Below are 26,929 nucleotides of genomic sequence, written 5' to 3'. Positions count from 1 at the left end.
AGCTCTTTCTGAATAACTCCATGCATCCACATGCTCTGGATGTGAAACCTTTGGAGTTAAGGCCAGAAAATAAAAGCCATGAGGTCAAAAAGCATCTGCTGTAATTACACATTATCCTAAGCTTCACTAAACGCTAGATTGTAATTGCCAGGCACCAGTCTGCAACTGGGGCAACTCCAAGGGGTATTTTGGAAAGATCCCTAACTACTGGATTCCCCAGTACAGTGGTTCTCAACCTTTTGTGACCAAAAGTCCTTTAAACACATTAATGGCCAGTCCTGACCCAGTACCCCTCACTCCCTATCTGCTGTCCCCTGCCCCCAGGCCCCAGTCCTCAGTGTTTGGGCCAGGGGGTGGTGTAGGGCATGGGGGACCCCAAGCAGCCCCTTTGAAACCAGAACTCTGACAGCCTGCAAGAGAAAAGCCATGGTTTCTCTCCTTTGAAGGAGAATCCATTTTTAAAGTTTATTCACAACCCTTTCATATATTTGTGCAACCCATTTTTGGGTCGTGACCCATAGGTTGAGAAACGCTGCCCTAGTATGCAGCTAGAGAGCCTATGCATTGTCTTTAAGGAGGTGAAGCCTGCTGTCTTCTCTGGATCCCACCAACTCTATTGGCCCATACACAGATGGGGAACAGAATCTCTTCCCATACCTTGTGTTAGGGGTTTCATCTCAGCATGTACTATCAGAAAACAATCTCTGTACTTAGGAGAACTGTTTGGCATCCTTTGGCACTGAACCTTAACTTCTAACTTTTCATTTCTTCTGTGGTAAGAATGCTACATGGATGAGAAAATGAACAACTACTACTTTCCTTCCTTCATGCTGACCTCATTCCTGAGACTGAGCCCAGAATCAGTGTGGACATTGAAAGCTATAAATAAAATATCAGCCTTATCATGTGTTGTGGGTGGAGCATCTGTTTCATGAAGGTGTTTGTACAAAGACTGGATCCAGAGCATTAGGATTATTGAGCTCTCGTAAATAAAAAGCCAGGGCATCACTGTATGACAATTTATTTATTTATCAGTATCAAATTACATAGCAAAGTAATGAATGCAAGTGTCAGATAGTCTCTTTTGAATACTGTAATAAACAAAATCCGGCATATTGTTTAATTATCCCAAGTAAAATACAAATTGAAAAATGTGCATTTCAGAGACTCTGTTTGGCATATCCTGGCACAATAACCTGCATAAATAGTTCTGCATCTCATTTCATTACATGTACCGTAGTTAAATACCACCTTTTTAGAAAGCTTACATGGAAGAGTTAGCATCTATCCATATGTTTTACAGTCATCAGCCTCTGCCCTGAAAGCACTGAAAGTACCTATCTTATTGGCCAGTCTGATTAATACACGATACAAATTATGCAAATAATGGAGCGGAAATTATCAGCCAGATCCTGCAAGCTACGTCTGATCCAGACTCACTGACATCAATGGAAAGATGCGGAATGAATTCAATTAACTTTGGATCAGATCCTTAAATTATTGGAAAAATATCTAATAACTTCAATGGGATCATGAATGACTTCCAGAGGCCAGATCTCTGCACAGTATTACATAAGTAGATCCTTGTGACCTGAGTCTCGCCACATGAATCTCATTTTGAACATGGGTTTGACTCCATGTATTTAAAAGGATTTATTCCTGATTTGAACTACTGTGAAATGAAACTGAGGCTTGTTGATTTTGCACATGAAAAAACTGAGCAGGATCTGGTCATAAGAGATTATAACTACGTTACTCAAGTGTGGCATTTACATGGGACTTTCTTATAAACTCTGTAAATAAAAATGTTTTCCAGATTGATAAGAGAATAAGCTTCACTTAACACTACAGCCTGTAAGTTTAAGACCAGTGAGACATAGTGGTGTGAACAGGACAAGACCACAGAAATACACATTTTGTGGAGAGTCTAATGAACAGAAGTACAGAAGACTTGATGCAGGTAATTGAGGTCGAGGAGGGGAAGTCAGAAAAATTTAGGCAGCAATCCCATAAACATACAAGTTTTTTTCTTGATCCCTCAGTATCAGTGGAAGTCAGGCTTTTCTGGGAAAGTACAACCAGAACGCTTTATGATTACACTGGCTGCATAATGTGCAGCTCGGATGCACTCAGTCAATGGTCGATCATAGACAAGTTGTGAGAGAAAACCTGCAGAACAAAAAGAAAGGGGAGAGAGGAGAGAAAATTATTAGATTTTGAATATGTTGTAATCCCCAAATGGGCAAAGCACTTCAACATAAGCCTACATACAGTCCAACTGAAATTTGGATTTAAAATTAGGCACATGTTGAAATACCTTGGTGGATTGGGGCCTTTATTTTTACTTAAAGTTCTTATCTAGTAACTTCAAGCAAATGGCATAACTATCAAAGCAGCTTTCTACTAGCGGCTTCAAATGAAATGATCACACTAAGTCCTTTGCTCTCCTTTTTTTTTTTCCAGAGGGAGCCTCTAGTACCCTCTAATCTCATTTCAAAAAGTAGAAACAACTTTTCATATTGAAGCGAGTTCCTTCTTTCCATGCTGGCTACATGTATATGTCCATGGACTTACCACTGTGCATTCCAGCGTTCAAGAAAGTAAATGCTTTCAATGTAAATGTTGTTTTACTTGCAGATGCAAGTGTTCAGAGCAAAATCGAGTGAGAAATTTTAAATTGACCAGGGAATTTAGATGGCAACTGATATTTCCTGCTCATTAGGGAGTGATTTAATTCAATGGATACTTCACATTAGGCTCCAACATCCATGTTTAGGCATCCAAATATATGGCAGGTTTCCAAAGAGCTGAGCACTCAACACACTGGAAAATCCTGATACTAACTTAAATACCATAGGCTACCAAACCATACCAAACACCGTGAACAAAATTGATCTATCGGAGTTCAGTACTCAGGCCAATTATCTGAGATGTATGTATGAGGACGGACAGATCTAAATGTAACTATCTTGGTGGTTTTTTCCTAAGGAGTATGAAGTTAAGCATCAATGGAATTTCAGCAAATAAATTCCTCTAGGGCCTGTGAAAACCCTAGCCCCATAGTTGAGACTTTTGGCCCTGATCAGTGTACATGCGACTATACAACATGACAGCATGGCTGACAGACCGACAATGCTTACTGCAAGTGGAAAAGAAAACATATTGTATAAATAGTTTGCAATAGCTTGAAATGGGAAGAAAAGAATTCAGTAATTCATAATTTAAAACCGTAATATTTCGAATGCATTCGATACATAGACCATGGCTTTTCTCTTCTGCATCCAACCACAGGAGAAAAATCATTCCCACTCAGGTAAGGTGACAAGGCAGGTAAGCCCTAACAGGGGCTTTGTAAGGTTTTCAGCTTTTTATTCCAGACCTACATTTTCACCTTTTCAAGTCATCATATCATGTTTGAGCTCCCTCTGGGTTTTGACAGCAACAAGATTAGTCTCAAAACCATGTCTAAAAAGCTCAAATCTACCAATTGCTGACATATCAGAAATTCTGGTTCAAAGACAATGGCGTATTCTGCTGGGTGTTTGTTATTGTTGTTGTTGGGTTTTTTTTATAAAACCCTACACATATTCTATATTCAGTTTGGTTATTATCATGCTAAACACCCTACATGTTAACATAGTGCCCAAAAGGAAGATCATTTTAATTTTATTTGTATTTCTTCTTTAAATATTTATTCCTCAGTGGGATGTTCCAGAACTCCCAGAACATGATACAAACATTCTGTCCTATGTAATAATGCCTTCTGGTAATTTAGAGACATATAATATAAAAACATTACATAAAACATGAACATTAAAAAAATCTAAAGCTATGGATAATACCAATGAGTAAAAAATGATCAGTCAGAGCTTACTAAGTTGCTTATACTCTAACAGTCATAACCAACAGAGAGAGTAAGCCTCGTTGAAACTCAGAGTTTTCTCTACATTTCAATTGTTGGAGTAAAGGTTGATTTTTTAGTTAAAAGCAATTGACACTATAAATCAAATACTATAGACTTTTCAATGGAATTTTGAGACGGTTGAAAAAAGGTATTTTGGTTAACATCCATAAAAGAGTTGGGATATGTTCTGACATTAATTTTTTTCTAGGGAAACCCAAGTCGTTAGTTATCCTATTTCACAGGCATCAGTGGCTGACACTGGCTAGGAAAAAATATCACTTCACTGACAAACATAAAGGACCTAAATTTAAGTGAAAAGGCAGAAGTCTTCCATGCACAAGGAGAAGAGTCTGAAATGAGAGGGAATTGTGCCACGAACATTGTCACCAATGGCAGTCTGTGGTCAACATACCCCCCTACCGGGGGTTAGAAGAGTCCATCCACCACATTTGGATAATAGTTCAAAAATTCAAACAGCATGTCTGGCAGAAATCAGATGGTTTCTGAATATGGAGATGAAAATAGTCTGCTCTCCATTAAATTAACATGCATTCTTAGAGGAAACTTTCCTGGCTACATAGAGAATGTCAATCACTAAATCTGAACTGCCTGGGAGGCATGAGCTTGCCAGGAAGTTTCTGGGTGGTTAAAACTTGAGAGCTAGTTGTATCCATATACAAAATCAGGTGGTTAAAAAGTCCATTTTTAAATCAGTGAGTCAAACAGATTCATTGGGCAGGCCTCCAAAAATACACATACATCTCAGCTCTGCAAAGAATATGAGTCCAGAAAGGGTTTTTACACAGGGATGAAAAATCACGCTCTTTGTTTACGACCAGTTCTCCCAATATACTTGAAAGTTATATGAAGGACTTCAAAGAGTGTTTAATATGAACTGTACTGGGGACATAACTGCTTCCAGCAGTTTAAATCAGTGTATATCCATTCACTCCAGGGTAGCTACTCCTTATTTACTATAAGTGAGATCAGAATCAGATATAACATCAGCTGGTGTAACAATTGAGCCTGAGTATGAGAGTTGAGAATGGAGATGAATCTGTAATGGATTGATAGTGAGTTCAGCTGCCACTTGGGAGATATAGACATCTGTGGTAGAAAGTCTGCCCCAGACCATTCAAGACCAGTCTGGAAAGTTTCTTTTTAAATTATGTATTTTTTTACATTATTAACAAAGGAGAATGTAGCAGCATTCAATGTAATAGCACATCCTGTAACAACACAAACATAAATTGCAAACATATAACCATATCACATACTAGGCACAGGCAGTTAGCAAAGTAGACCCCTGGGAAACAACAGAAAGCACTCGTTTGAGTTGAGAAACAAAGAACTCAGTCAGGCTTTAGCTGCAGAATGTATTCTTAAGTATACTCAATACAGACAATAAAATTAAAACATAATTCTGGGCTTGGCTTCTCCAATGTGTAATCCTCTACTGCAAACACTACAGGGATCACATCTTCAGCCCTGCTGCACCCCTTCTGCAATGATTCTATGCCACCTACCCTAGCCCCTCATGGGCACAAAGGTCACGGCTATCCTCCTGCAATGCTGGGTTACAGGAATGGCTCTCCTAGGTTGTTGTTACCAGCACATGCTGGACCAATCCAGAGGCAACTCTTGTTTCCTGGCTCCTTTAAGGATCGGTGAAGTGCAAAGGAAGCAAAACATCTTTGCCATGTCTTACTTAGCTGTGTCCTGCATTTAGTACAACTCAAATGCAGTCGAGACTATAAACATGTATATCAACTCAGACTAGCCTGAGGTGATATACTGACTTTGTTTCCATTTTTAAACTTATTTTTCAATGACAGAGGCTGTGTCAAGAGCATGTCCAAACTGATATTTATTTCACATGCTATATATATGCAAACCTCTCCTGGTCACAGTATTTGGGAGGGGAGGGGGGGGGGAACCAGACTGACTCCACCCATTGTCCCTGCTATGTCACTTGCATTTAGGTTGTGTGTGGAAGAAGTGGGAATAAAACCACAGTACTAGTTCTGCTTCCTTACTATAACAGTGATCTGGATAGTTCACATATGGGAGAAAGGAGATGCCTTTTTCTCCCCTTGGTCCCCTTGGCTGACAAGCACTGTCAGCAAGGGAACATTCTTGTTCTTTTTAATTTTAACAATTTACATGGAGTTGGTTCTCATTTGTTCTCAAAAGCAAACAAGTTCTTAGAAGGCAAATACAATCAGGACTCGTAGTAGAAATGATATCTTTTATTAGACCAACAAGACTTTTGCAAAAAAAGTCTTTAATTGCAAGCTTTTGGGCACAAACACCCTTCATCAGGCATTAGAGAAAAGATTGTAAAAGTTCTCCTGGGTAGAAATGAAAGTTCATATTTCATAGGATTTCACAAAGGAGGCAATAGATGGAAAGCTCCTCTGGGCAGTCAGTTTTCCATCTATTGACTCCTCTGTGAAATCCTATGAAATATGAACTTTCATTTCTACCCAAGAGAACTTTTAAAATCTTTTCTCCAATGCCTGATGAAGGGTGTTAGTGCCTGAAAGCTTGCAATTAAAGAATTTTTCTGGTCAAAAATCTTGTTGATCTAATAAAAGATATCATCTCTACTACGAGTGCTGATTACCTTTTCCTCTAGGCCAATACAGCTACAACCTAGATAGAAGACATATATAACTTTGTCTGAAAAGTCAAATTTTGTATCTGACAATAATACAATACCAGAATAAAAATAAGACCTGTCCAAATTCTCAGCTAATGGAGGCTATATTTGGGAAAGCACCATTAGCTATTATTGGCCCAATTAAAGAGAATTACAGAGTCTCTTAAATTCCCAGGAGATAAAATGCAGTTCTGCATTGAAAAGTGTCATCTATCACTGAGTCTTATCTCTATGATCTCTCAGAGATTTCCATACTGTATTTATGCATCTTAGAAATATACCTGCCAGCCCTGCAAACAGAACACAGGACATGAAAGTCAACTTGTTTTTTGTCCTTGCACAACACCACAAGATATACATTTTCACAAGCCAAAATTATTAGGTCCTCAATGAAATCTGATTCACATTTGTGTCCCCCAATTATGTCACCAGTGATGCCTGTGAAGTTTTTAATTTTTTTTTAATTTTACTTTTTTTTTTCTTATAGTCCTATTGCTGACAATAGCAAGGTGTAACCAACTGGAATTTAGAAAACAGTGCTCATTATGATCACAAGAAGAAACACGAATCCCCCTTACTCCCTCTTGAATGTGGTAATATAATTCTGAATAGATGGGGAATGAGCTTGTTGAATAACAAGGGACCATTTGATTTAGTTACTTTTAAGAAAAAAAACTGGACTTCAATAAAATCACTAAAGAAAACTACATTCATTTTGCTGTGGCCAGCAATTTTGAAGTTTCAATATCTACAAGGTCAAAGGCAACAGTCATTATAATTGATGTATTTTTAAAAAGCTTTTGTTCCAAAATTACCAGAGATGTTTCTGAATAAGTGCCTGCTGCTAGTGCAATGTTAGCAATGTAGGAGTTCGATGACTGAGATTTTAAAACAGTTTCTGGTCTGCTTTGGTAATGGTTTAACAACACTTAAAAACAGCTCATCTTGAAGCCAAATGATTCATTTCAAATTGTACACTTGATAATTAATTTTAATGACTGTTAATTACCAAAGCTGGCTGAAAAGTAGTTTACAGCTCCCATATCAGTTCCTATGCTGCCAGTCTTACAAGGACATTACTTTTTATCAAGATGGTTTCCTCCAACACTACACATCATATTTCATTCTCTTTGCATTCATACAATGCCCAAAGCAAAATGAAAGTTTTTTTTCCCCTTAAAAAAAAGGAAGGCAGAAAAAGCAGTTACCAAACATGTCAGTTATAAACAAGCCTGACACCTTAGCAATACAACCCTAAAAGCATTTCTGCAGAATTACTCTTCCAGGAAAAAGCCCTGATCCAAATAAATCTTCAGGGTGCACTGGTGCCAATATACTCCTCTTTCAGTTGACCACTATGCAGGAGCATCTGCTAGGTACTTTTTTTAAGACCCTGAATTGGGTAAGAATTGCCACCTCTTCCCTTCCACGCTCAACAGTACCTTCCACAACCCCCACTCCATGGGCACCACTGTCCCTGGCTGTCCTGGAGGCGAGGGCTGCCGGAGGCTCCAAAGCCATACCTGATGCTCCAGCCAGGTTCTGCAGAGGGACCCAGGCTCAGCCAGTGTCAATTACATCAGTGGCTGGGGGGGGTGGGGGCGGTCCTCCTCCTGTCTGGTCCCCTTTGGTGTTGCCTGCTATCCTGGGAGCAGGCACTGGGGAAGGGAAACTGTTCTTTGCCACTGCCACCTCTGCTGTCTCTGGCTCCATGTGCAACCTGGCTGGAGCACAGAGGAGTGGCCATGGAGCCTCCACTTGAGTCAGCTGGGGACAGCAGCAGTAGCAAGCATGTAAGGGGGAGGAAGAGAGAGGGGAGGGGATATGCTGCTGAGCACATAGGGGGATGAAGTGGGAAGGAAAGATGCTTACTAGATCGAGGGACTTTAAAAAAGTCTCCTACAGGGGATCTGCCCACTTGGGTGGCAGGGGGAGGCTGGGAGCAAGGGTGCAGCCACCCCTGTAGTGCCAGATGCTGCTCCCATACTACCCTGTAAAAAATTCTGGATCCACCCACGGTCATCAGCAGTCAAGTAATTCAGTGAAACCTGCCCATCAAAGCCTTCACAGCAAGTTGACAAACTGGATTTAAAAAACCAATAATAGTATTCCACCAAAGGAGAAAATGAGTATCACTTCTTTATGCTCTTATAGATGGGCAGCTTTTTACATCCCAGTTGCTAGGATCATCCAGCTATTCTTATATGAGTCCATCAGCCTTCCAAGCCAGCAGTGGCAAAAGCTAAGAGGGAGGATGTAGTCTGAAGGAAGTATTGCTCTAGTATTAAATCATTTAAAATCCTTTAGCTGATACTGTTGTGTTTTTCTGGAAGTCTGTTAGTGTTATTGGGTTAACAGTGTGGTAGCACAAGCCTGGTCCATTGTAATCAGGTGGTTAGCAGAGCTGGTGCCAAGAGCCAAGCAGCCAACCCAGAGTCTGTAAAAATTGTTGGCATCAGATAATTCTGCAACACGGTCACTGAACGACTGTACGTAGCCATTAGACATGCTGTGGTTTCTCCTTTTTTAATTTTGTGGCAGATGGTGGATATTACAGCCAAGAATTGTGGTAAGCCAGAAACCCTGCCCATTGCTATCAAACTGATGGTTGGATATTGTAAATGGAAACGTTTTTTCTTAAGGGTGGGACTTGGCTCCTGGTTGAACGTATTTTGATGATAGTGTCTGACACACGGTTATAGGGCTTAAGATAAATTACATACATCTTAAAATACCTTATTTACTTCCTCCAAGCTCCACACAGTTCAGCTCTTTCCCCAAATGCACTTAAAAAATTAAGCACACAAATACATATATGTACCCAGATAGTTATATAAATATATAAACACAAATGAACATAATCTATGAAGGCAAGGTTCTTTGAGTAGACATGATAACTTTTATTAGACCAACTGAGTAGTTTGGCCTACCTATGTCCTTAGACTAACACAGCTACAACCAAAATCCCCGCAATCTATGAATATCTTTATCTCCCTTTCAAATTAGATGCTCTGTACTTCCAGCTATGTTGAAGTACCAGACGAATTACAAGTGAAAGAAACAAAAGTGTCCCACCCCCCTCAACAAAAACAGTAATATAAAATGTATATCTAACTAGTGGCAACCTTGAAATCTTATTCTAGCTAAAAAGCACATTAAAACTGCCTTTCTGACTATATCACTAGAGGAAAGTTTTAATAAAAACTAATTAAACTACAGAAATCCCAAGTGGTTAACTGATTTTAGGGGCTAAATTTCTGGCAATTCTAATTATCCTCTTGTGGCTTTACTTAGTGTTTCACAACCATGACAGATGACAATGAAAAACTGCAGTTAAATTCATCCACTCTGACACCATGCTAAGCACTAGCTTCTCCCTCTCCAAGTAAAATCAATACCATGTTTGAGTAAACACATTTACAGCTTTATTAGGATGTCTTGCTTGTTCTGTAACAGCTACTTGAAGCTGTGGTAACAAATCGACTCAACTCAGTTAAACCTAGAGAGCTGGGTAAGAGGCCCATCGATAAGGTTGTTATAAAAATAAACTGCAGGAGATCAGAAAGCTGGAACAAACAGCCTGGTAAATGTCAATATTTTTACTTCCAGAGAATGACAAAACCATGAGATCACGAATAAAAGGTTTGGGAAGTCTATTTTCAGTATGTTTATAAAAATGTTTCACGTGCTTTTCACTGTTTATGCACAACCTGAATACAAAGTTTCTTATTTTCTAATCACCAGCTTGCATGCTGAAAACCTATGCACTCCAGAGTAGCAATTAATGCTGTTATTGCTATCTCCACTCCTCTTGATTTCTTTATATTTGTGGACACATTTTGAGTTCACTAAACTTCTTTAAGAACCACTCAGTTGCATGTGCATATTCCTCAGTCTGAGTTCATACACTCATTTAGAGATTCACAGAAATAATGTGACTGTATCTACTGGATGGCTGTGGGTAAGCCATGGGGTGGTTTCACACTGCTTTACTGGCCATTTCCTGTGATGATGAGTGCAATTTAGCTCCCAAGCAAAAACAACCAAAGCACCAACATGCAAAGTAATATTTGAGAAAAACATCAACCCATATTCCAAAATTAGTGAAAACAAAAGAACAGAATAAAACTCACTTAATCACTGTTATCTCAGTAATCAATCAGTTAATATTTGCTCTTTTTTTTTCTTTGCAAAGCACGTATTAATTCTATCCGTAAGCCTAGTAGGCCAATCACTAAAGGCAGTGGAGTGAAGTAGGGCTCATACTTCCTTATGCTAGCTTGCTGAAGGACAGCAGGTAGAAAATTGCAGCATCATCCCTTGCCTTGAAATGTCTGCTGTGGGAAGATACCTGGAATTCTAGAGTTCTGTAGTTCAAGGATCATCAATGGACGACCTTAGGGCCTGATTCAAACCTATTCCATTCAATGAGAATTGATCCATTAACTTTAATGTGCTTTGCATGAGACACTGGTGCCCTGGCTGTTCTATACCTCTTTGGTGAGTACTACATACTATTTGAGAAGCAATGTCCCAGTGTGAACCTCTTGTTGGAGAAACGATGCAGCATTTTCCTCCTCTCTTTCCATCTTCAGGAAACTTTATAGTCATTGGGCCTCTGCAAACCCACCACTTCGGTTAAGAATTGCTACTATTTACAATATTAAAAAATAAAGTAAAGTTAGCATGCCCACCAAGCATTTTGTGATGGTTCCTTCATATTTGTATTACAATTTCTCCGTGCTCAACTTTGAAGTTCACTTTTGGATGCGAGTTTTCTGTCCAGCAACCAAGATGTGGGAAAACAATTTGATAAGGAAACAGGCTTCACAGACTCCAGGCTTCCAAATGGTAGTCAGGGCATAGCATCTGTGAAACTAAAACTTACACACTTTCTTGTCAAGCATCTTTCACAACTGTCTGAAAAAAATATTCTCCAAACTGGTAGTTCTTAGATTGGTTCTTAATCCCATAAGCAAATTGTTTCTGGAAACTTAAAGTCCTCTTTCACCGTTTTTGAGATAGCAAAATGAATAAAACTGGATTTCAAAATGCTGAGAAATTTTTCAGTTGCAAATGTTTGTACTTCAGTAACAAAAATAGCCACTTAATCTGCAAACATAGCACATGGGTCCAGATTTTCTGTTCCCAGGCATAGTAAGGGTTTAAACTGTCATGACCCAAGGGTATGATTTTGTGTGTGCTTCGGCACTGGAGAATTATTTCCCGCCACAAGGAGCTTTCTTTGCACAGTGCAATTCTCAGTTGCATAGAGAAAACCCTGGTGCAAAGGAGTTCCCGCCATTCGCATGTAAATTTGTTCCCCACTATTGGCTGTTTCTAAATTATTCCCACGTGGCGGCTAGCGACTGGCTTGCTAGCGGTATAAGAGGCTTGAGTGGTTTCCGCCCAAGTTGGAGGACTCCACAACCATCTGGAGGAGGAGAAGGAGGACTTCACATCTTGTGAAGAACTCTAAGCGCTGTGGAGCCTAACAAACCCAGCGTGTGCCTTAAGAAGGATATAGGGGCCTGATCAACCTCTAGCCTCTCTCCGTCGCTGCCTAATCCCTCGACGTACCCTTCCCTGCGCGCTCAGTCCACGGAGCCTAGCAAACTTTGTGTGTGTGTGTATCCAGAGCTCTTTCTGTGTTATTTCAAGAGGCTCAAGTTTTCTACGGTTCTTGTTCGAGCGAGTTTTGTAACTGCAACTTAAGCGAAGCTTTTCCCTGCCTGCACCACGACCATCTACGGTGTAAGTAAAATAATCTTTAATCAACCACTAAGCGTCCGTGCCTAATTCTAGTCCACCGTCCTGCATTCCCCGACCCACGTGCCAGGGCTGCTGGCCACAGCCTGCCACGCGCCCCCGAAAGCCTCGGACCGCTCCCGGCCTACACATGGCGACGAGGATGGGATCCGGGGAAAGCACGATGGAGCTAGAATTAGTTAAGAACTGCCCTTGGCGCAGTGGAAAACGCCAAGTAAAAAACTTCATGGAACTGGAGGTGCATATTGCTTACCACCAGGTGGGCGGAACAGGTGAAAGGTTTATCAGCGGACGCCTTTCGCTGAAGGTAGAAGAGGGAGCTTCCGAAGACGGAGCCCCGAGAGAGAGGGAAGTGTATCTGCACCCCGCAGCATTCGGGTGTATAATGAATGATGAGTGGGTCCTGTTTAGGCCCCTCGATACTGTGTCCCTCGCCAGAGTCAACCCGGCAGGCGCAGTAAACCCGACCCTCACCCGGGAGCATGCCCGTTGCCTAAGATGTGCTCGGGAGAGTGAAGAACCGGTGCCGATCGACCGGTTCACCTCCTTTATGCTAGCGTCTAGATTGAGGGGTTGTGAGCTTCCATCCGAGCTCCGCGAAAACCTGGAGACGGAGGGACGTGCCGCAGATGAGAGGGTGGCCCCAAAATGCGACAAGGGGGGAATGCTAACTGCAACTTTTTGTACAGTAACTGATTTAATGCAGAAGAATTTAAGTTTGAGAGCCCAGCTGCGTATGGCCATTCAAGCTGTCAAAGAAGCGGCTGCGAAAGAAAATCTTGAGACACCACGCCAAGATGGCGCCGAGCAAGAGGGAGACTGCGTGGAAGAACCGGAAGAGAAGGGCGGAGCTTCAGAGGAACCCGCGAGAGTTCGGCTGGTGATCCCGCTCACCGACGCAGCGTCGCTTCCGGCGACCACGCCTTCTTGTTGACAGAAGGGAGAATCGAGCGGAGGAGTGCATCCGCCCCTCCTGCCTGAAGCAATAACAGCAGCAGCAACTCCCGAAGTAACAGCTCGTCCTGTAGCCACGATCAACCCAGTGACTGATGCACAAGATGAAGTTTGTGCCGCCACCAGTCGCATTCGTGCTTGGACGGAGTTACAGGAGCTGTACAGAGAATCTGAAATGGAATCTGACGAGGCTATAGTCTCATGGCGGGAACTCATGTCCATGGAGTTAGGGTAATCTTCTTCGTCAGTTGTCACGACTGCGTATCCTGATGGAGCTAAGATTATCTAGTGATCGGGAACGTCAACACCCGACCGAGGCTCAAGGCGCAAAACATCGCGAATCCGATCTTCCATCGTTGCCACAGAGAACACCAGAGAGTGATACATGTTTGGATTTCTCCTACAGCGTTCTGGACTCAATAAGCTGCAACTTTGGATTTTAGGGGACGCAGGCCAATGGCAACTGGCTTATGAGTTAGGTTTTCATTATCTGGAAGAGCTAGACGACGGCTCCTCGATGATTTCATCCAGTTGAGTGTGCAAGAAACGGTTGTCCGGAGTAGCAAACACCTGTATTATATGTTTTAGAAATGATAGTGTGGTTCCATGTGAATTTTGTAAATATTAGTGAACTAACTGTTTTAAGAGAATTCTTTTCACAGATCCGGAACTCAGAGTGCACGGCGGAGAGAAGCCCCAAGAAGGATAACATCATTGGCAGAAGTGAGGGCTTGACGCGCAACTTCGCCATGACACCCACTGAAGCCCTGATCGTGCAGTTTTTTGTTATGAATCTGGTTATGTGTGTATGTATTTGTGCCGGCTATTATTTGATTCGATCCCTGGAGGACGAAATTCTTATGTTAGCTGATTTTGTGTTTACCCGTTTAGTTCAACAACCCATTATAAGAGCTACTGGCGACCCGAGTGACGAGCATGTGGCATAATTCAGCTGTGCCTTCAGCAAGGGGGGATGTCACAACCTAAGGGTATGATTTTGTGTGTGCTTCGGCACTGCAGAATTATTTCCCGCCACGAGAAGCTTTCTTTGCATGGTGCAATTCTCAGTTGCACAGAGAAAACCCGGGTGCAAAGGAGTTCCCGCCATTCGCATGTAAATTTGTTCCCCACTATTGGCTGTTTCTAAATTATTCCCACGTGGCAGCTAGCGATTGGCTTGCTAGCCGTATAAGAGGCTTGAGCGGTTTCCGCCCAAGTTGGAGGACTCCACAACCATCTGGAGGAGGAGAAGGAGGACTTCACATCTTGTGAAGAACTCTAAGCGCTGCGGAGCCTAACAAACCCAGCGTGTGCCTTAAGAAGGATATAGGGGCCTGATCAACCTCTAGCCTCTCTCCGACGCCGCCTAATCCCTCGACGTACCCTTCCCTGCACGCTCAGTCCACGGAGCCTAGCAAACTTCGTGTGTGTGTGTATCCAGAGCTCTTTCCGGGTTATTTCAAGAGGCTCGAGTTTTCTACAGGTCTTGTTCGAGCGAGTTTTGTAACTGCAACTTAAGCGAAGCTTTTCCCTGCCTGCACCGCGACCATCTACGGTGTAAGTAAAATAATCTTTAATCAACCACTACGCGTCTGTGCCTAATTCTAGTCCGCCGTCTTGCATTCCCCGACCCACGTGCCAGGGCTGCTGGCCAGAGCCCGCCGCGCGCCCCCGAAAGCCTCGGACTGCTCCCGGCCCGCACATAAACCAGTAGCATAATTAAAGGTGGGTGACCAGGGCTAGGGACAGAAATTACACGTAAACCAGTATAAGTGATTGGAAACTAGTTCCAATCTGTAACACAGCAGACATTTAGTATACATAAACTGCTTTCAAAATGGCCAAAACTGGTTTATGATAAACCTGGATGGATGTAGTATCAGACTGAACTGATTTAGGTTAAAACAGTTTATCGAACTTCTGTCCCTGATCCCCTCCAGATTCAAGGTAACTCACAGTCCCCCAGCATCCCAGGATGCTTTGCACCCAGGGTGGGTGGGCTAGCACTGGCCCAAGCTGTCTGCTCCAGCTGAGCAGGGAGGTGGGCTCTATCACACCCAGCCTCTGACCTGGTCCACTTCAGGCATGTGGCTACATTTCTGGAATCAGAAGTGAATGTCTGTTCGCTTGCTTATTGGTTCAATCTATGCAGCTTAGACTAACCTGCAAAGATTGCATCGATTCAGCCTTGGGCTTTTTGACTGTCTGTACTTAGCCCAGGGCAACAGCCCATGGTGCTTAATGAAACGGTGCACTGGAGTGGAGGTGGGAAGAACCAAGTGGAGGCAGAAGGAAGTGTGGCTCCAGCTGTGTGCTGCAGAGCAAGGTTAGGACTCCCCTTGTCAGTTTCCTGCCCTACCTTCCCACTTCCCAGGGTAGACACCATTGCTTTGAGGGGAAGTGTCAGCTATCACTGCCAAGAGCCACGTTAACTCTTCCCTGGCTCTGCAGCTGTCACCTTGCTTGTGGCTGCAGGAGGCAGAGGAGAGTTAACCTGGCCTCCCCATAGCAGCTCCCTGCCTCTGCTCCACTCCACGCCATACCACTGGAGCACCAAGCCCCCATCTGTATTTTGGCATTCCAGGGTGCAAACCTCATCTGGTACACCTCTGCTGCCCAGAGCATAAACATCACCAGTTAAGCCTCTTACAGATGAGAATTTGATTAATTTCATACAGAAAAACAAAATGCAGTGCAGAATATGGTTTTCTATTCAAGTTTATAACACTGTTTGGAGTGTGGTGCTTCTCTCATATATCTGAGGAAATGAAATGCAGAAGGGCTACATGAAAATATCATGCATTTGAGGAAATTAAGGCTACGCGAATGCAAAAAAGGTTACATGAATACAGTGGTCAAGATTTCATATGCACAAAAGCCAGGAAATTCAGTTATATTTCCCAAAGCAACCATAACTTATCCACACCACAATCTGCAAATACCTTTCCTAACAACTCACAAAGTGAAACAAACCAAAGCCCTCTGCAAGGGGGATGAGTTAGCTACTCTGGGGCCTGTGAAGTTCTTGCCTTTTCTGAACTAAGATCCCCACAGTGTTATATTAATATGGCTCCTATGCAGTGAATAAAAAAGTGTGATGTTTAAAGTCTCCCCCTCCTACCTTCCCTCAGGTTGTTTTTAAAAACTACTGGTGTGCTAAATGGACACTGCCAGAAAAAAAGTCATTTACTAAATGCCAACAACACGAGTGTTCATTAAGTACAGGAGACCAAGGTCAGGCAACCACAATTTACTCTTTGTGGTCCTGATACTGCAAACACTTTTGCAGGCTTAACTTTACTGCTCTGAAGAGCTTCACTGAGGTGCTCACAGTACTAACATTAAACACATTAATAAAAATGCTTGCAGGGGCAGAGTCTGTGCGCTTCAGGATTGTGTGGTGACATGCATATTACAGAAGCATAGTGGCATGGCAATTACAGTGTTTGCCTAGGGCTCCCAAATTGTAATTTTGAGCCCTATTTTGGACTCATGCTGAAGGCCAGCCCACATTGCCCTGCTGTAACTTGCACAGGGGAGTTAAAGGCATTTAGATGGGATGCTACCACATCACTCTTGTATGCAGATGGCTACAGAACTGGTATGCCATAATGCACACTGCCTTGACAGACACACGAAGGGAAGTTCCTGGCTTCATTGAAAATAAGGAGAGTTTCCCCTTTGACTTCACTGGGCCAAGATTTCTTTAATCCCAAAGGTTGTTACATTTCAGTGTTAGAAGAAAAATACACTGTTCAGGATTATGATATTTAGAAATACCTTGGAGATCATCAAGTCAATATCCCTTTGTGCCAGTTGGGCTACAGCATCCCAGTACTAGTCATATCACTTATGAAATACCTAATATATTTCAAAGTATTTTATATTTCATAATGCCATTATATTTTATGCTAACGCAATGTATCAGATTAATCTGATACTTTTTCTCTGGGGGCTATATCCTGCTCTGACTCCCCGGGGAATCTGCTCAATGATCTAGTTTGACTACTGCCTGTGTTTCGACTAGGAATACATTAAAATAATGCAAAAATATTACCAATACTCTGAGTGCAAGATAATAATAACTCATTAAAGTCATTTCTCTAACCTTCCATATGAACATTCTCTTCATCACTGCATGATTTTCTAACACATGCCACATTTACATAAAATAAAACAGGGGGGGCAACCTTTTTGGCAGGCGTGCCACAAATTAGCCCTGCACCCTCCCTGAGTGCCACTCTAAAACCCTTGCTCTATCCATTCTGCTGCTCTGCTTTCTGCTCCCTACTCTGTGCTCCCTGCCCAACCACATCCTTTGCTTCCTGCCCTGCTTTCTGCTTCCTGCGTTATTGCTGCTGTGTTGCCTTTCCCCTCCATTATCTGCCCTGAGCCACACACAGGTTGCTAATGCCACTTGTGGCACTCATTCTGCAGGTTGGCCACTCTGAAATAAAATGTTACCATGAAATGCATAAGAAGATATGACAAAATATTTTTAAAAGAAATAATCTACTTTCAGTCTTGAAGTCAGCTTGTAATTGCTCTCAAGGCAGTATAGCAAAAGCTGGAGCCTTGTAATTTATTAAGAAAAAAACACTTCTTTTCCAGCAGCTTTTAAGATGCATATAGCCCAGTCAACTTTTGTTTACCATCAGGCCGGATGTCCCTGACAGAAGAATGAAGTAGCTTAAGTCCCATTTTGCAAAGTACTATGTCTCTTTTCAGACACAGCAGCATTCAGCACCAAATCAATGATCTGGTTAGCAACTTCAGGATCAGGCTCTAATTCTGTCAAACGACTAGTTCAAAGGGTTTTTAATCCATACACTCATCACTTTTAATTAATTAAAATAAATATTACTTTCAAAACAAGAGCAATAGACTTAGCAAATGCATGAGAGCAGAAGAATTGTTTCCTAAGATCTTGCAGTTGCAAACTGAAATTATCTTACTTTAATTTTAATAATTTTATATTTAATAATATTTTAATAATATGACAAATAAAACAGGTAAGTACCTAGATCCCACTGGGAAGAAAGTAAGTGAAACATTATGAGGACCATCAGAAAACTACATGAGAACTGTGGCTTGATTTGGGGTTTTGGCCACCCTGTTTATATATGGTAAGTATGTCTGATTAATTTGCATTGTAACTAATATTTAGTAATTAATAGAGTGCAAAAAAGGGAAGTAAATAGAAAAAAGAAAAATTCAGATCTGTATGCTTATTTCTACATGGTGTTTTTTTTAAGGCAGTTGCATTCAAACAGCAGGACAAATTTCTAAAATTTACCAATACCAATGGAGAAATTGCCTACTTGTGGCTGACCACAACATTTATTGGAATAATGGTATACCTGTAAATGAGACAGAGAAAAATCTACAATGAACATATAATGCAGCAATGTTCCCATTTATGGAAGGCTGGTTACAGAGATAAAGTGGCCATTTAATAGCCTAGGCCTAGATGTGGCATTTATCTTTGTGAGTTAAGAATGACATACAAACACACAGGTGACATAGTCATGAACATGTTGAGAGTTCTGACAAGTTATCCCCTAGCAAGTGAAGATTGATGTCTTGTCTAAAACTCAGCAATTACACTGGTATATGCTGTTTATACAACAATAGCATTAAAGATGAGGAAAATGGGTTGTCAGTCAAAACGCTGATGACATTAAAAAGGTATTTTTATTTCAACACTTGATATATCATCAACCATGATTTCAATAACAACAGGATTGCTAAAGGCAATTAGTTGCCCATTTTGTATAACTGAGGACTACATGAAAGCTGCTCTCTGCTATAACATTTATCTTCACTTGAAAGATAGATAGAATAACCCACAAATAATATCCCCTCGCCTTTTCACTCATGAAGATAAATTTTATAATAGAAATAAGCCACTGTGCATTATATATCCTATATGTTTAATTGAAAACAACAAAATCTACTACCAGCTAGCAATAATGTTGTATCTCAGGGCTACAGTATCAGGGTTGTATTTCATGGTTATGACATTATCTCCATGAAATGTGTCTTTTAAAAATGTGATTGAAAAAATGGTCACAACTTTCCATGGTACTTTACCTAATTAAAACCAATGCAACTGAATTAAAAAACTGCTGTATAGGGATTAAGCAGCCGCTGACATCACAGTCCTACCACCCAACATTGATTTTTTCTTAGTTTCTGAAGCTTTGATTTCAAGACATTTCTATATTTCCCCTGAGTTCCTGTAAAACAGAAATCCTTACAGACATGTACACTCAGTAAGTAAGCATGATATTTTGTTACCCTGCCACAATTTTAGTAAATGCCATAATTTTCTTTTATAACATTGTTGTATTATACAACTACATTTAAGAGCAGGAAATTTTGAATATAGCCACAAATTCACTCTGTCAGAGTGTAGATAGACAAACTGATTATATCAGTATAGTGTGGATCACAATTAAACGATGAAATGGTTACACTGGTCCCTTCCTATGCTCGTTACATTCACATTTAAAGTTACAATGGTTTGGTTCTATTTATAGCTGCAGACAAAATAATTACATTTTTGGTTTAGCTGAAGCACACTGAAGCTCCCATCCCTTCCTTTTAAAAGGGGATATCATTACATCTGTACACAGCCTTAGAGTTCTATTATCATAACCACACAAATTACTTTTCTGTGTTGATCATATTATCAGAACTTTGTGATGTGTTATACCACAGCCATGATATACATCACCCTCTTCCACATCTACAGTAGGTTTTTACTTGTATGTGCACATACAAAATGCCATCATTTGAAATGGTCTGTGGATTTGTGGTTTAATAAAAGAATTTGCATCCTATGTCCTGCTAAATTCTGCACAATAATCCATCTGTGTCACATCAGATTTACTAAAGTGGAATTTCCATGACTACGTCATTTTTGGTTAAATCAGTTTCTTTAACCATACATGCTCACAAAAGATGGTAGACACTTGGATTTTCCAAGAAGCATATCAGAATTAGGTGCCCAAGTTGCATTTACTTTCAATAAGATTTAAACATCTTTACAGCGTCTTTGAAAATCCCATTGAAGGAAAAATTCCATTCAAAGGTACATGGATTCTCTCCATTGAGGAGGAATTCCCCAGAGCCACTACAGAAGCTTTGGAAGGATGGATTTCCTTCTGCTTTCTCTTACACCCACATCACACTTACATAACTCTACTGCCTTCAGTAAAGTGGTTCCTGATTTACATTTGTGCGCCACAAAACTAGTTTTTTCGTAAAAAAGTTTCTTGACAAAAATATAATATTATAGAAGGAATGACGTGCTATACAGCTAGCTCTTCAAGGAAGGAGGGTGGCATGTAAACCCTTTCATGTACTTATGGTGCTGCACTATACATAGCTGAAGACTGTTACATATAAAGAATAATATTTTAAAATAACACTTTAAAATCCCAGCAATCTACTAATAATGAGCACAACTACATATCACTCTGAAACCAAATCTAGGTGTCCAACAAGGGAAAATTATCAGCATTAACAAGACAGTAGGTCAAATTTGTTCAACTTGACAACTTCCCAGGAGTTCAAGGGCTTGATCAAAATATGTACAGACATTCTGGTTAAGATGGAGGATCATCTACTGGGCTCAGTAGTCTCTCTACAGCTTACCTCAGTATATGTGTGGATCTAGGATTTTGAAAAGTAGGGTGCAGATAGTGTGCCACATCATCACATATAACACAAGACACATTTTTATCCAGTTAAAGAGAAACTAGATATTTTACTAATCTATTAGGGGGCTAAAACTATATTCAGTTTAAGATCAAAGGAAAAACAAATATAACTATTGGAATGCACACTAATTTGCTAGATTGTGTATAAAGTTGAAGAAAACACAACTAAGTAGGCAAAAAATAGTTTAAATTAGTCTAAATAGTATAAGTAGTCAAAAGATATTGTGTCATTAGTCCTGTAGTAATCTTTTACATCTCTTATTCAGATTTATTAAACAAAATCTAGCCCTTTTGAGTGTCTTGAAAGTGACTCCAATGCTGTCAATAATTTCTACACCTAAGTTAATATTACCACAGCTAAATTAAGGGTTTTAAAGCTAAAAGCAGTCTTCAGGGCTGTGAAATAGAGACATAATAAGGACTGGCTACTAACAGACAGACAGCTGAAGAAAGGGTAATTTGAACAGTGGAACATCAAGACCATTAAAAAAGAAAAAAGGTAGTTAACAGCTGCAGAGTGGAGAGAGATTAGCAGGAATCATGCAAATAAGGAGCTCTGAAGTCAACTGACCCTCTCAGTACTGCCTCAATATAAATGCCCTCCCAGGCAAGTGGTTTTAAAGTTTGGCAGGAGCAGGAATCAGAGAAAGGTGCAACTGCACCTCCCTGGATCAGCCCCGCTTCAGTATTAAAGTAGAGAACTCGGGCTTTATTTTGGCCAGTGTGGCAACCAGAATGTGACTAAACAGGATGAAAATATGTCCATGAAACCCTATACATCACAAGATGATAAGGCAATGCAAGGATTCTATGAGGCACACTTACAAGATACATCCTGTTGCGTAGCGTCTCCTAGCTTCTGTAAGAATTGTGATCTAATGGCTGATACAGTAGCTGTCACAGAGCAAGACTGATGCTGTGTTTCATAAGAGAGAGAGATAATTGTTTATTCTGCAAGCAGATGCACCAAAGAAGGATTTCTCTCTGTAGTTTTTAAACTGCAGGTAACATCTTCCTAGGATTCCTCTCTATGTTGTAACTGTCAGTGTGATTTTGAAAATGACAAGTGTTTTGAGCTCTGACTGTGGCTTTGATATTGACAAAAGTAAAAGGTTCTGAGCTGGTCTTGGTATCTCACAACACTTAATGAGGAGCTTTTTTTAACTCAAGAATTCTGGCCATAGTGAAAAGTATGGAATTTTTTATCAGACAGCTGTAAGTAATATATCTATAGTTACTGCATGCATTTTGTCACTACTGCGTTACACTACTTTAAATGATTTGCAAGTATAGTGCAAAGTCTAGTACTTTTCATGCTGCAGATGACTAAATCGTATTAGATTAGCAAAGAAATGTATTGACAGAACCTGTAGGAACATATTGATTTTGCACCTTTCCCTGTTCATTTGTTAGGATTTTTCTTCCCAGTTCCATTTAATGGACAGACACTAGAGGAGAGATTTTGCAGGGAACAATGACAGTGACTGTCACAAAAGATTCTCATTGTTTTCATTTGTTACTGTGGCAATGACAAAGAAGATTCCAAAAGGAAGACAAACCTACTATGACAAAACACAGGAGGATGACGGAACGGAATTTTCTCTTGACCTAGGAAATCAGAAAGGCACACTGAGCGCAAGATGATAGAACTGTCTCCTCTTCCAAATGTGTACTGCCATTATATGGGTTTTGAAACATGCAATTAGGGCAGTTCAAGATGGGGCTTGCTAGTGGCAAATAAATGCTAATACAATATGGAATAAGGAAAATCTCTCCAAATTCTATAGAATAAGGCTGTAATTCCATTAAGGGGGCTCTTGTGACATAAACCATGTTAGCAAAGCTCAAGTGATTTGTCAATGTCACCAAAACCCTGAGGTGGAATTACAGCTTTAATTTATGGTTGTTTCAAGGGTTTATTTCACATTATAAATGGAAATCTGTGGCACCGCTGAAAACCACTAGAGGTGCTGAAATGCTGTAAAGCAGCTTGTCATTCCTTAAGTGGGTAAAAGGACAGGGTGCCAATGAAAACCACTAGAGGCAGCAAAGGGATTGCTCAAAACAAGTTTTTCTGTTCAAATGATGAGTTTCAAAAATTGCAAACATTCCATTTCTGATTCATGTGCTTGCTGGCTAGTAAGTAAGCAGGACTTCCTGCCTGTAGAGAGAGGCAGGACATTCGATGACATTTCTAATAGAGGCACATTCCAATGGAAGGATCTATTTGAATTTTTTTGTCTGGCTATCTGGTAATGGAAACCTGCTAGCTAGTTTTACTTGAAGGCCTTGAGCATCATTTGAAGAGGTACCAAACTCCCAAACTCCACTCCAACTCAGTAGGACTTGCAGGCACTCAGGGGCTTTTAACCTTTTTTCTCAATGATTTCTACACTTTCTAAGAGACAGTAGTTACATTAGCCATAGAAAAGAAGCAGGTTTCTTATTTTGGCTTTTTCCCTTGCTTTGCTCCATGTGGATCTATTTGTAAAAAGCAACTTGCCAACCAGGCATTCCCAGATCCATGTGGCTCCATGCCCAAATTCTGCCGGCAAAAGTATGAGTACATCCCCTTCCTCCTGCCAGCAGAGGAGCAGCAGCCCGCACCTTCTGGTAACTGCTGCAGCCCCTTTAATAGCTATGCCTACCAGCATGCATTTCATGTGCTCGATCAGCTGAGAAAGTGGAGCTACCTGGATGTGCAGCTGCCATAGCTGCTGCCTATCACTAGAAGTTTTGGTGATAAAACTAGATGAGGCCATAGAGAAGTAAGGTTGAGTCTGCTCAAAGTATTGTTTTCAAAACCTGTGCTGCTTCTGATACAATATTTCAGGAATTAAAAGACAGAATTGGAACATTTTTTGCTACAAGGAAGCTAAAGACTGAATCAAAATCTTATAAATAGCAGTATCTGAAGTATCAATATATATGACATTTTAAAGTGAGAACCCTAGGAAAAAAGAGAGAGAGTAAAAACTTCCCATTAAAAAGGCTTTGTCTGGGAGCTTGATGTACTGCCAAGTAGGGGCTATCAATGCTGGTAATACCGACTCTACTGCAATATTGGGCACCCTGTGGTGCCTAGGTATAGAAGGCTATATCTGCTAAAAATAGGCGTTTTTGAAGTGTGAGGACCAAAATGTAGTATAGCTAGTACAAAGATTGTCTCCAGTGAAACAAAGGGCAGACCAAACCTAATCTAAACCAGCATCCATTTCCAACACTGGCCAGTATCAGAGGCTTCAGGTGGAAGTGCAGGACAAATATTATGGTATGGTATAAACTGCTAAAACAGGAAGTTTATCGACCAGTGCTTGGCTCAAGTCCAGAAGAGGGAAGGTCTTGTCTTCATTTTTTAATTTGTCTAATATAAGAGTGGATGTTTTCATTATTCATATAATGGCTTATTTCCTTTTTGAATCCCTGTAAGCTTTTAGTTTCAATACCTTGGCACTGAGTTCCGTAAGTTAATTATGCAATGGATGAAAGAAAAATCCTCCTTTTTGTGAATTTACAACTGCTACTTTTCAGTACTATTGAATTTCTCTGGAGCAGAAAAATGAACTGTTGTTATTTAATTCCCACAATCTCCCTGGTGCCTCCTTTAATGATAAGTATATCTTTTGCTTATGCCATAACTTCCATAACAGCAGCCTATTTTAATGAGAATTCATACATTTTTGCATCTGTTCAGCTACTTCATGTACTGAAGCCTTAATAGAATATAGCCTGATATTTTCTGATGTCAGTGTTCAAAACAAAGTAAAATATACTATATGAAAGCAGAGCCGGAAGAGACCTCACAAGGTTATTTAGTCCAGCCCCCAGCTCTAAGCAGGATCATCGCTAAACCATCCCGGTCAAGTGTCAAGTGTCTGAGTTTACTAAAGTCTGCTTTTCTCAAGCCCAGTGTCCTTATTCAACTGGTCTCCTTCCTTTCCCCATTTACAATCTTGAACTATTATCATTTCACGGTCACTGTAACACAAGTTACCTTGTAGGTTTACATACTCAACTAATTTTTCTTTGTCTGTAAGGAGTAAAATCAAGAAGAGCTCCCTTGCTACTTGGCCTCTTTACCATCTATATCAAACAGTTATCTCTAGCACGTTCCAGGAATCTGCTGGACTGTTTGTGCACTGCTGTGTTTCCCTCCCAGCAGATACCCCAATAATTAAAGTCCTCCCGGAGAACCAAGTCCTGAGATTTGGAAGCTTCTTTCAGTTGTTTAAAGAAGGCTTCATCCACGTCTTCTTCCTGCTTTGAATGCCTATAACAGATGTCCACCATGAAAGCCCCCCTGCTGTCCTCCCTTCCTCAGAGACCCACTTGGAGAATCTCTGAGTGAAAACTGTCACCTTTAATTCTGAGATAAATAGTATGAAGGGTACCACCTCCTAAAAAAAAAAAAAAGGTCAAAACCTCCCTGATATCTAAGTTATGTAGCTTCATCTCTTCAAGATTCATGGGAGTTTTGGGAAAGAATAAAAGTAGGCAACTAACTTTATTAATAGCAACTCTGTAATTATCTTGGAAAGAATTTTTGGACGTTCTTTATGCAACACATTATGGTGATGCAATATAGTATAGGGAAGGTTGGACAGAAGAGCTCTCAGTTCCACTACCCTGTTATCTGATATGATGGCTATAAGAAGGGCAACACTCACAAACTGGTGAAAAAAATGAATGTGAGGCAAACATCTTAAATGGAGCGTTCATTAAGGCCATAAGCACTATGAAATAATCCCACAATGGTGTCAGCTTCAAGACTGATTAAAATTGTCTCATACATCTTTTTAGAAATCTTGCTGTGACTTGAATAAGTGAACACAGTGACATTACATACTGGAAACCGAGAGACACTAAATAGATGTCAAGAGATTTAAAGGAGAATGCCACAGATTTCAATAAGCACATATAGTCCAGTGTGTTCAGGAACCATGATGGGAGAGGTCTGATCATACTACACCTGATACTTTTCTATTTGAATATGTAAACTTTCCTTGTAGGCTTGCTATTACTGTGAGATAGAATGGGTTGAACCTGCCACAATTACATTTTTCCAAGGCAGACAGCCACCTGTCATTCTGCCACATGCAGGAAAGCTGCAACATTTTCTCTCTCTCGTGCCCCAGATCAAGTGGTATATTCTGAGAGGTAGGTGAAGAGGGGGATTGACAGAACGTAGAAATAGTTTCGGGAGCCACCTTCTCGTGCGTATTTCTTGCAGATGTATTCCTGGGGATTGTTATGCCTACTCCAAGATTTGAACATTCTTTATTCCAGCTGACCCTTTATTCTGAATATCCAGCATGGCACTATCACAAACCCATTCATGGGATACACCTAGAGTCCCAAGTTTCTCCCTGCTGTTGGTCCCAAGGAACAGACCAAGGTTTGCCTTGTGATACTCCTTATCCTCTCAAGCCTCATGTCCACTGACCTCATACCAGACCACAGAGCTGCAGCAAGGGAATGTATGCCAGCTCCCAGTGGCTTCCCCTGGGAATTTTAGGTACCCCTTTCTATAGAATGGGATTAGCTTGGAATATTACTCTTCACCACAGGAAATCAATAAGGAGGAAAACATCCAATAAACCATTTATTATATAGGAGAAAAGAATGATAGAAGAAAAACTGACTGTAAAGTCTAGAGGCAGAAATCTCTCATCTGGCTACCACTTAGTCTTCCAGAGTCCTACCAGTATTTTCAGATCTGCCTTCTTGCTGATCCTGCCAGCTGACCTGACTGCTGGGTACCTGGCCATTCCCTAGGCCTGGGATAATCCAAAGATCCCTTTTGGTCTCCAAGACAGTTCCCTGAATACCCCCAAGCCAACCCTACCACCCATTCACCACCCCCACCATCAACACTGTCCTAGTTCCTCATGAGTCTCAGAATCCTCTTGAAAT

The 26,929-nt window shown here is 40.8% G+C and overlaps 1 protein-coding gene across 3 annotated transcripts in view; it reads right to left on the bottom strand.

The window, feature by feature from the left end:
* Positions 1-1,005: 1,005 nt before the first annotated feature.
* Positions 1,006-26,929, bottom strand: part of ADK (adenosine kinase) — a 586,810-nt gene continuing 560,886 nt past the window's right edge. For all 3 annotated transcript variants that reach the window (XM_006273786.4, XM_006273787.4, XM_014601449.2), the window contains exon 11: positions 1,006-2,169. In XM_006273786.4, coding sequence (XP_006273848.1) covers positions 2,045-2,169 — 125 coding nt within the window. In that variant the 3' untranslated portion in view covers positions 1,006-2,044. The remainder of the gene's footprint in view (positions 2,170-26,929) is intronic.

The sequence above is a fragment of the Alligator mississippiensis genome, chromosome 6 (assembly GCF_030867095.1).
Source record: "Alligator mississippiensis isolate rAllMis1 chromosome 6, rAllMis1, whole genome shotgun sequence".
Classification (NCBI taxonomy): Eukaryota; Metazoa; Chordata; order Crocodylia; family Alligatoridae; genus Alligator; species Alligator mississippiensis.
The sequence above is the reverse complement of the archived record's forward strand: the minus strand, read 5'-3'. Positions and strand labels throughout refer to the sequence as shown.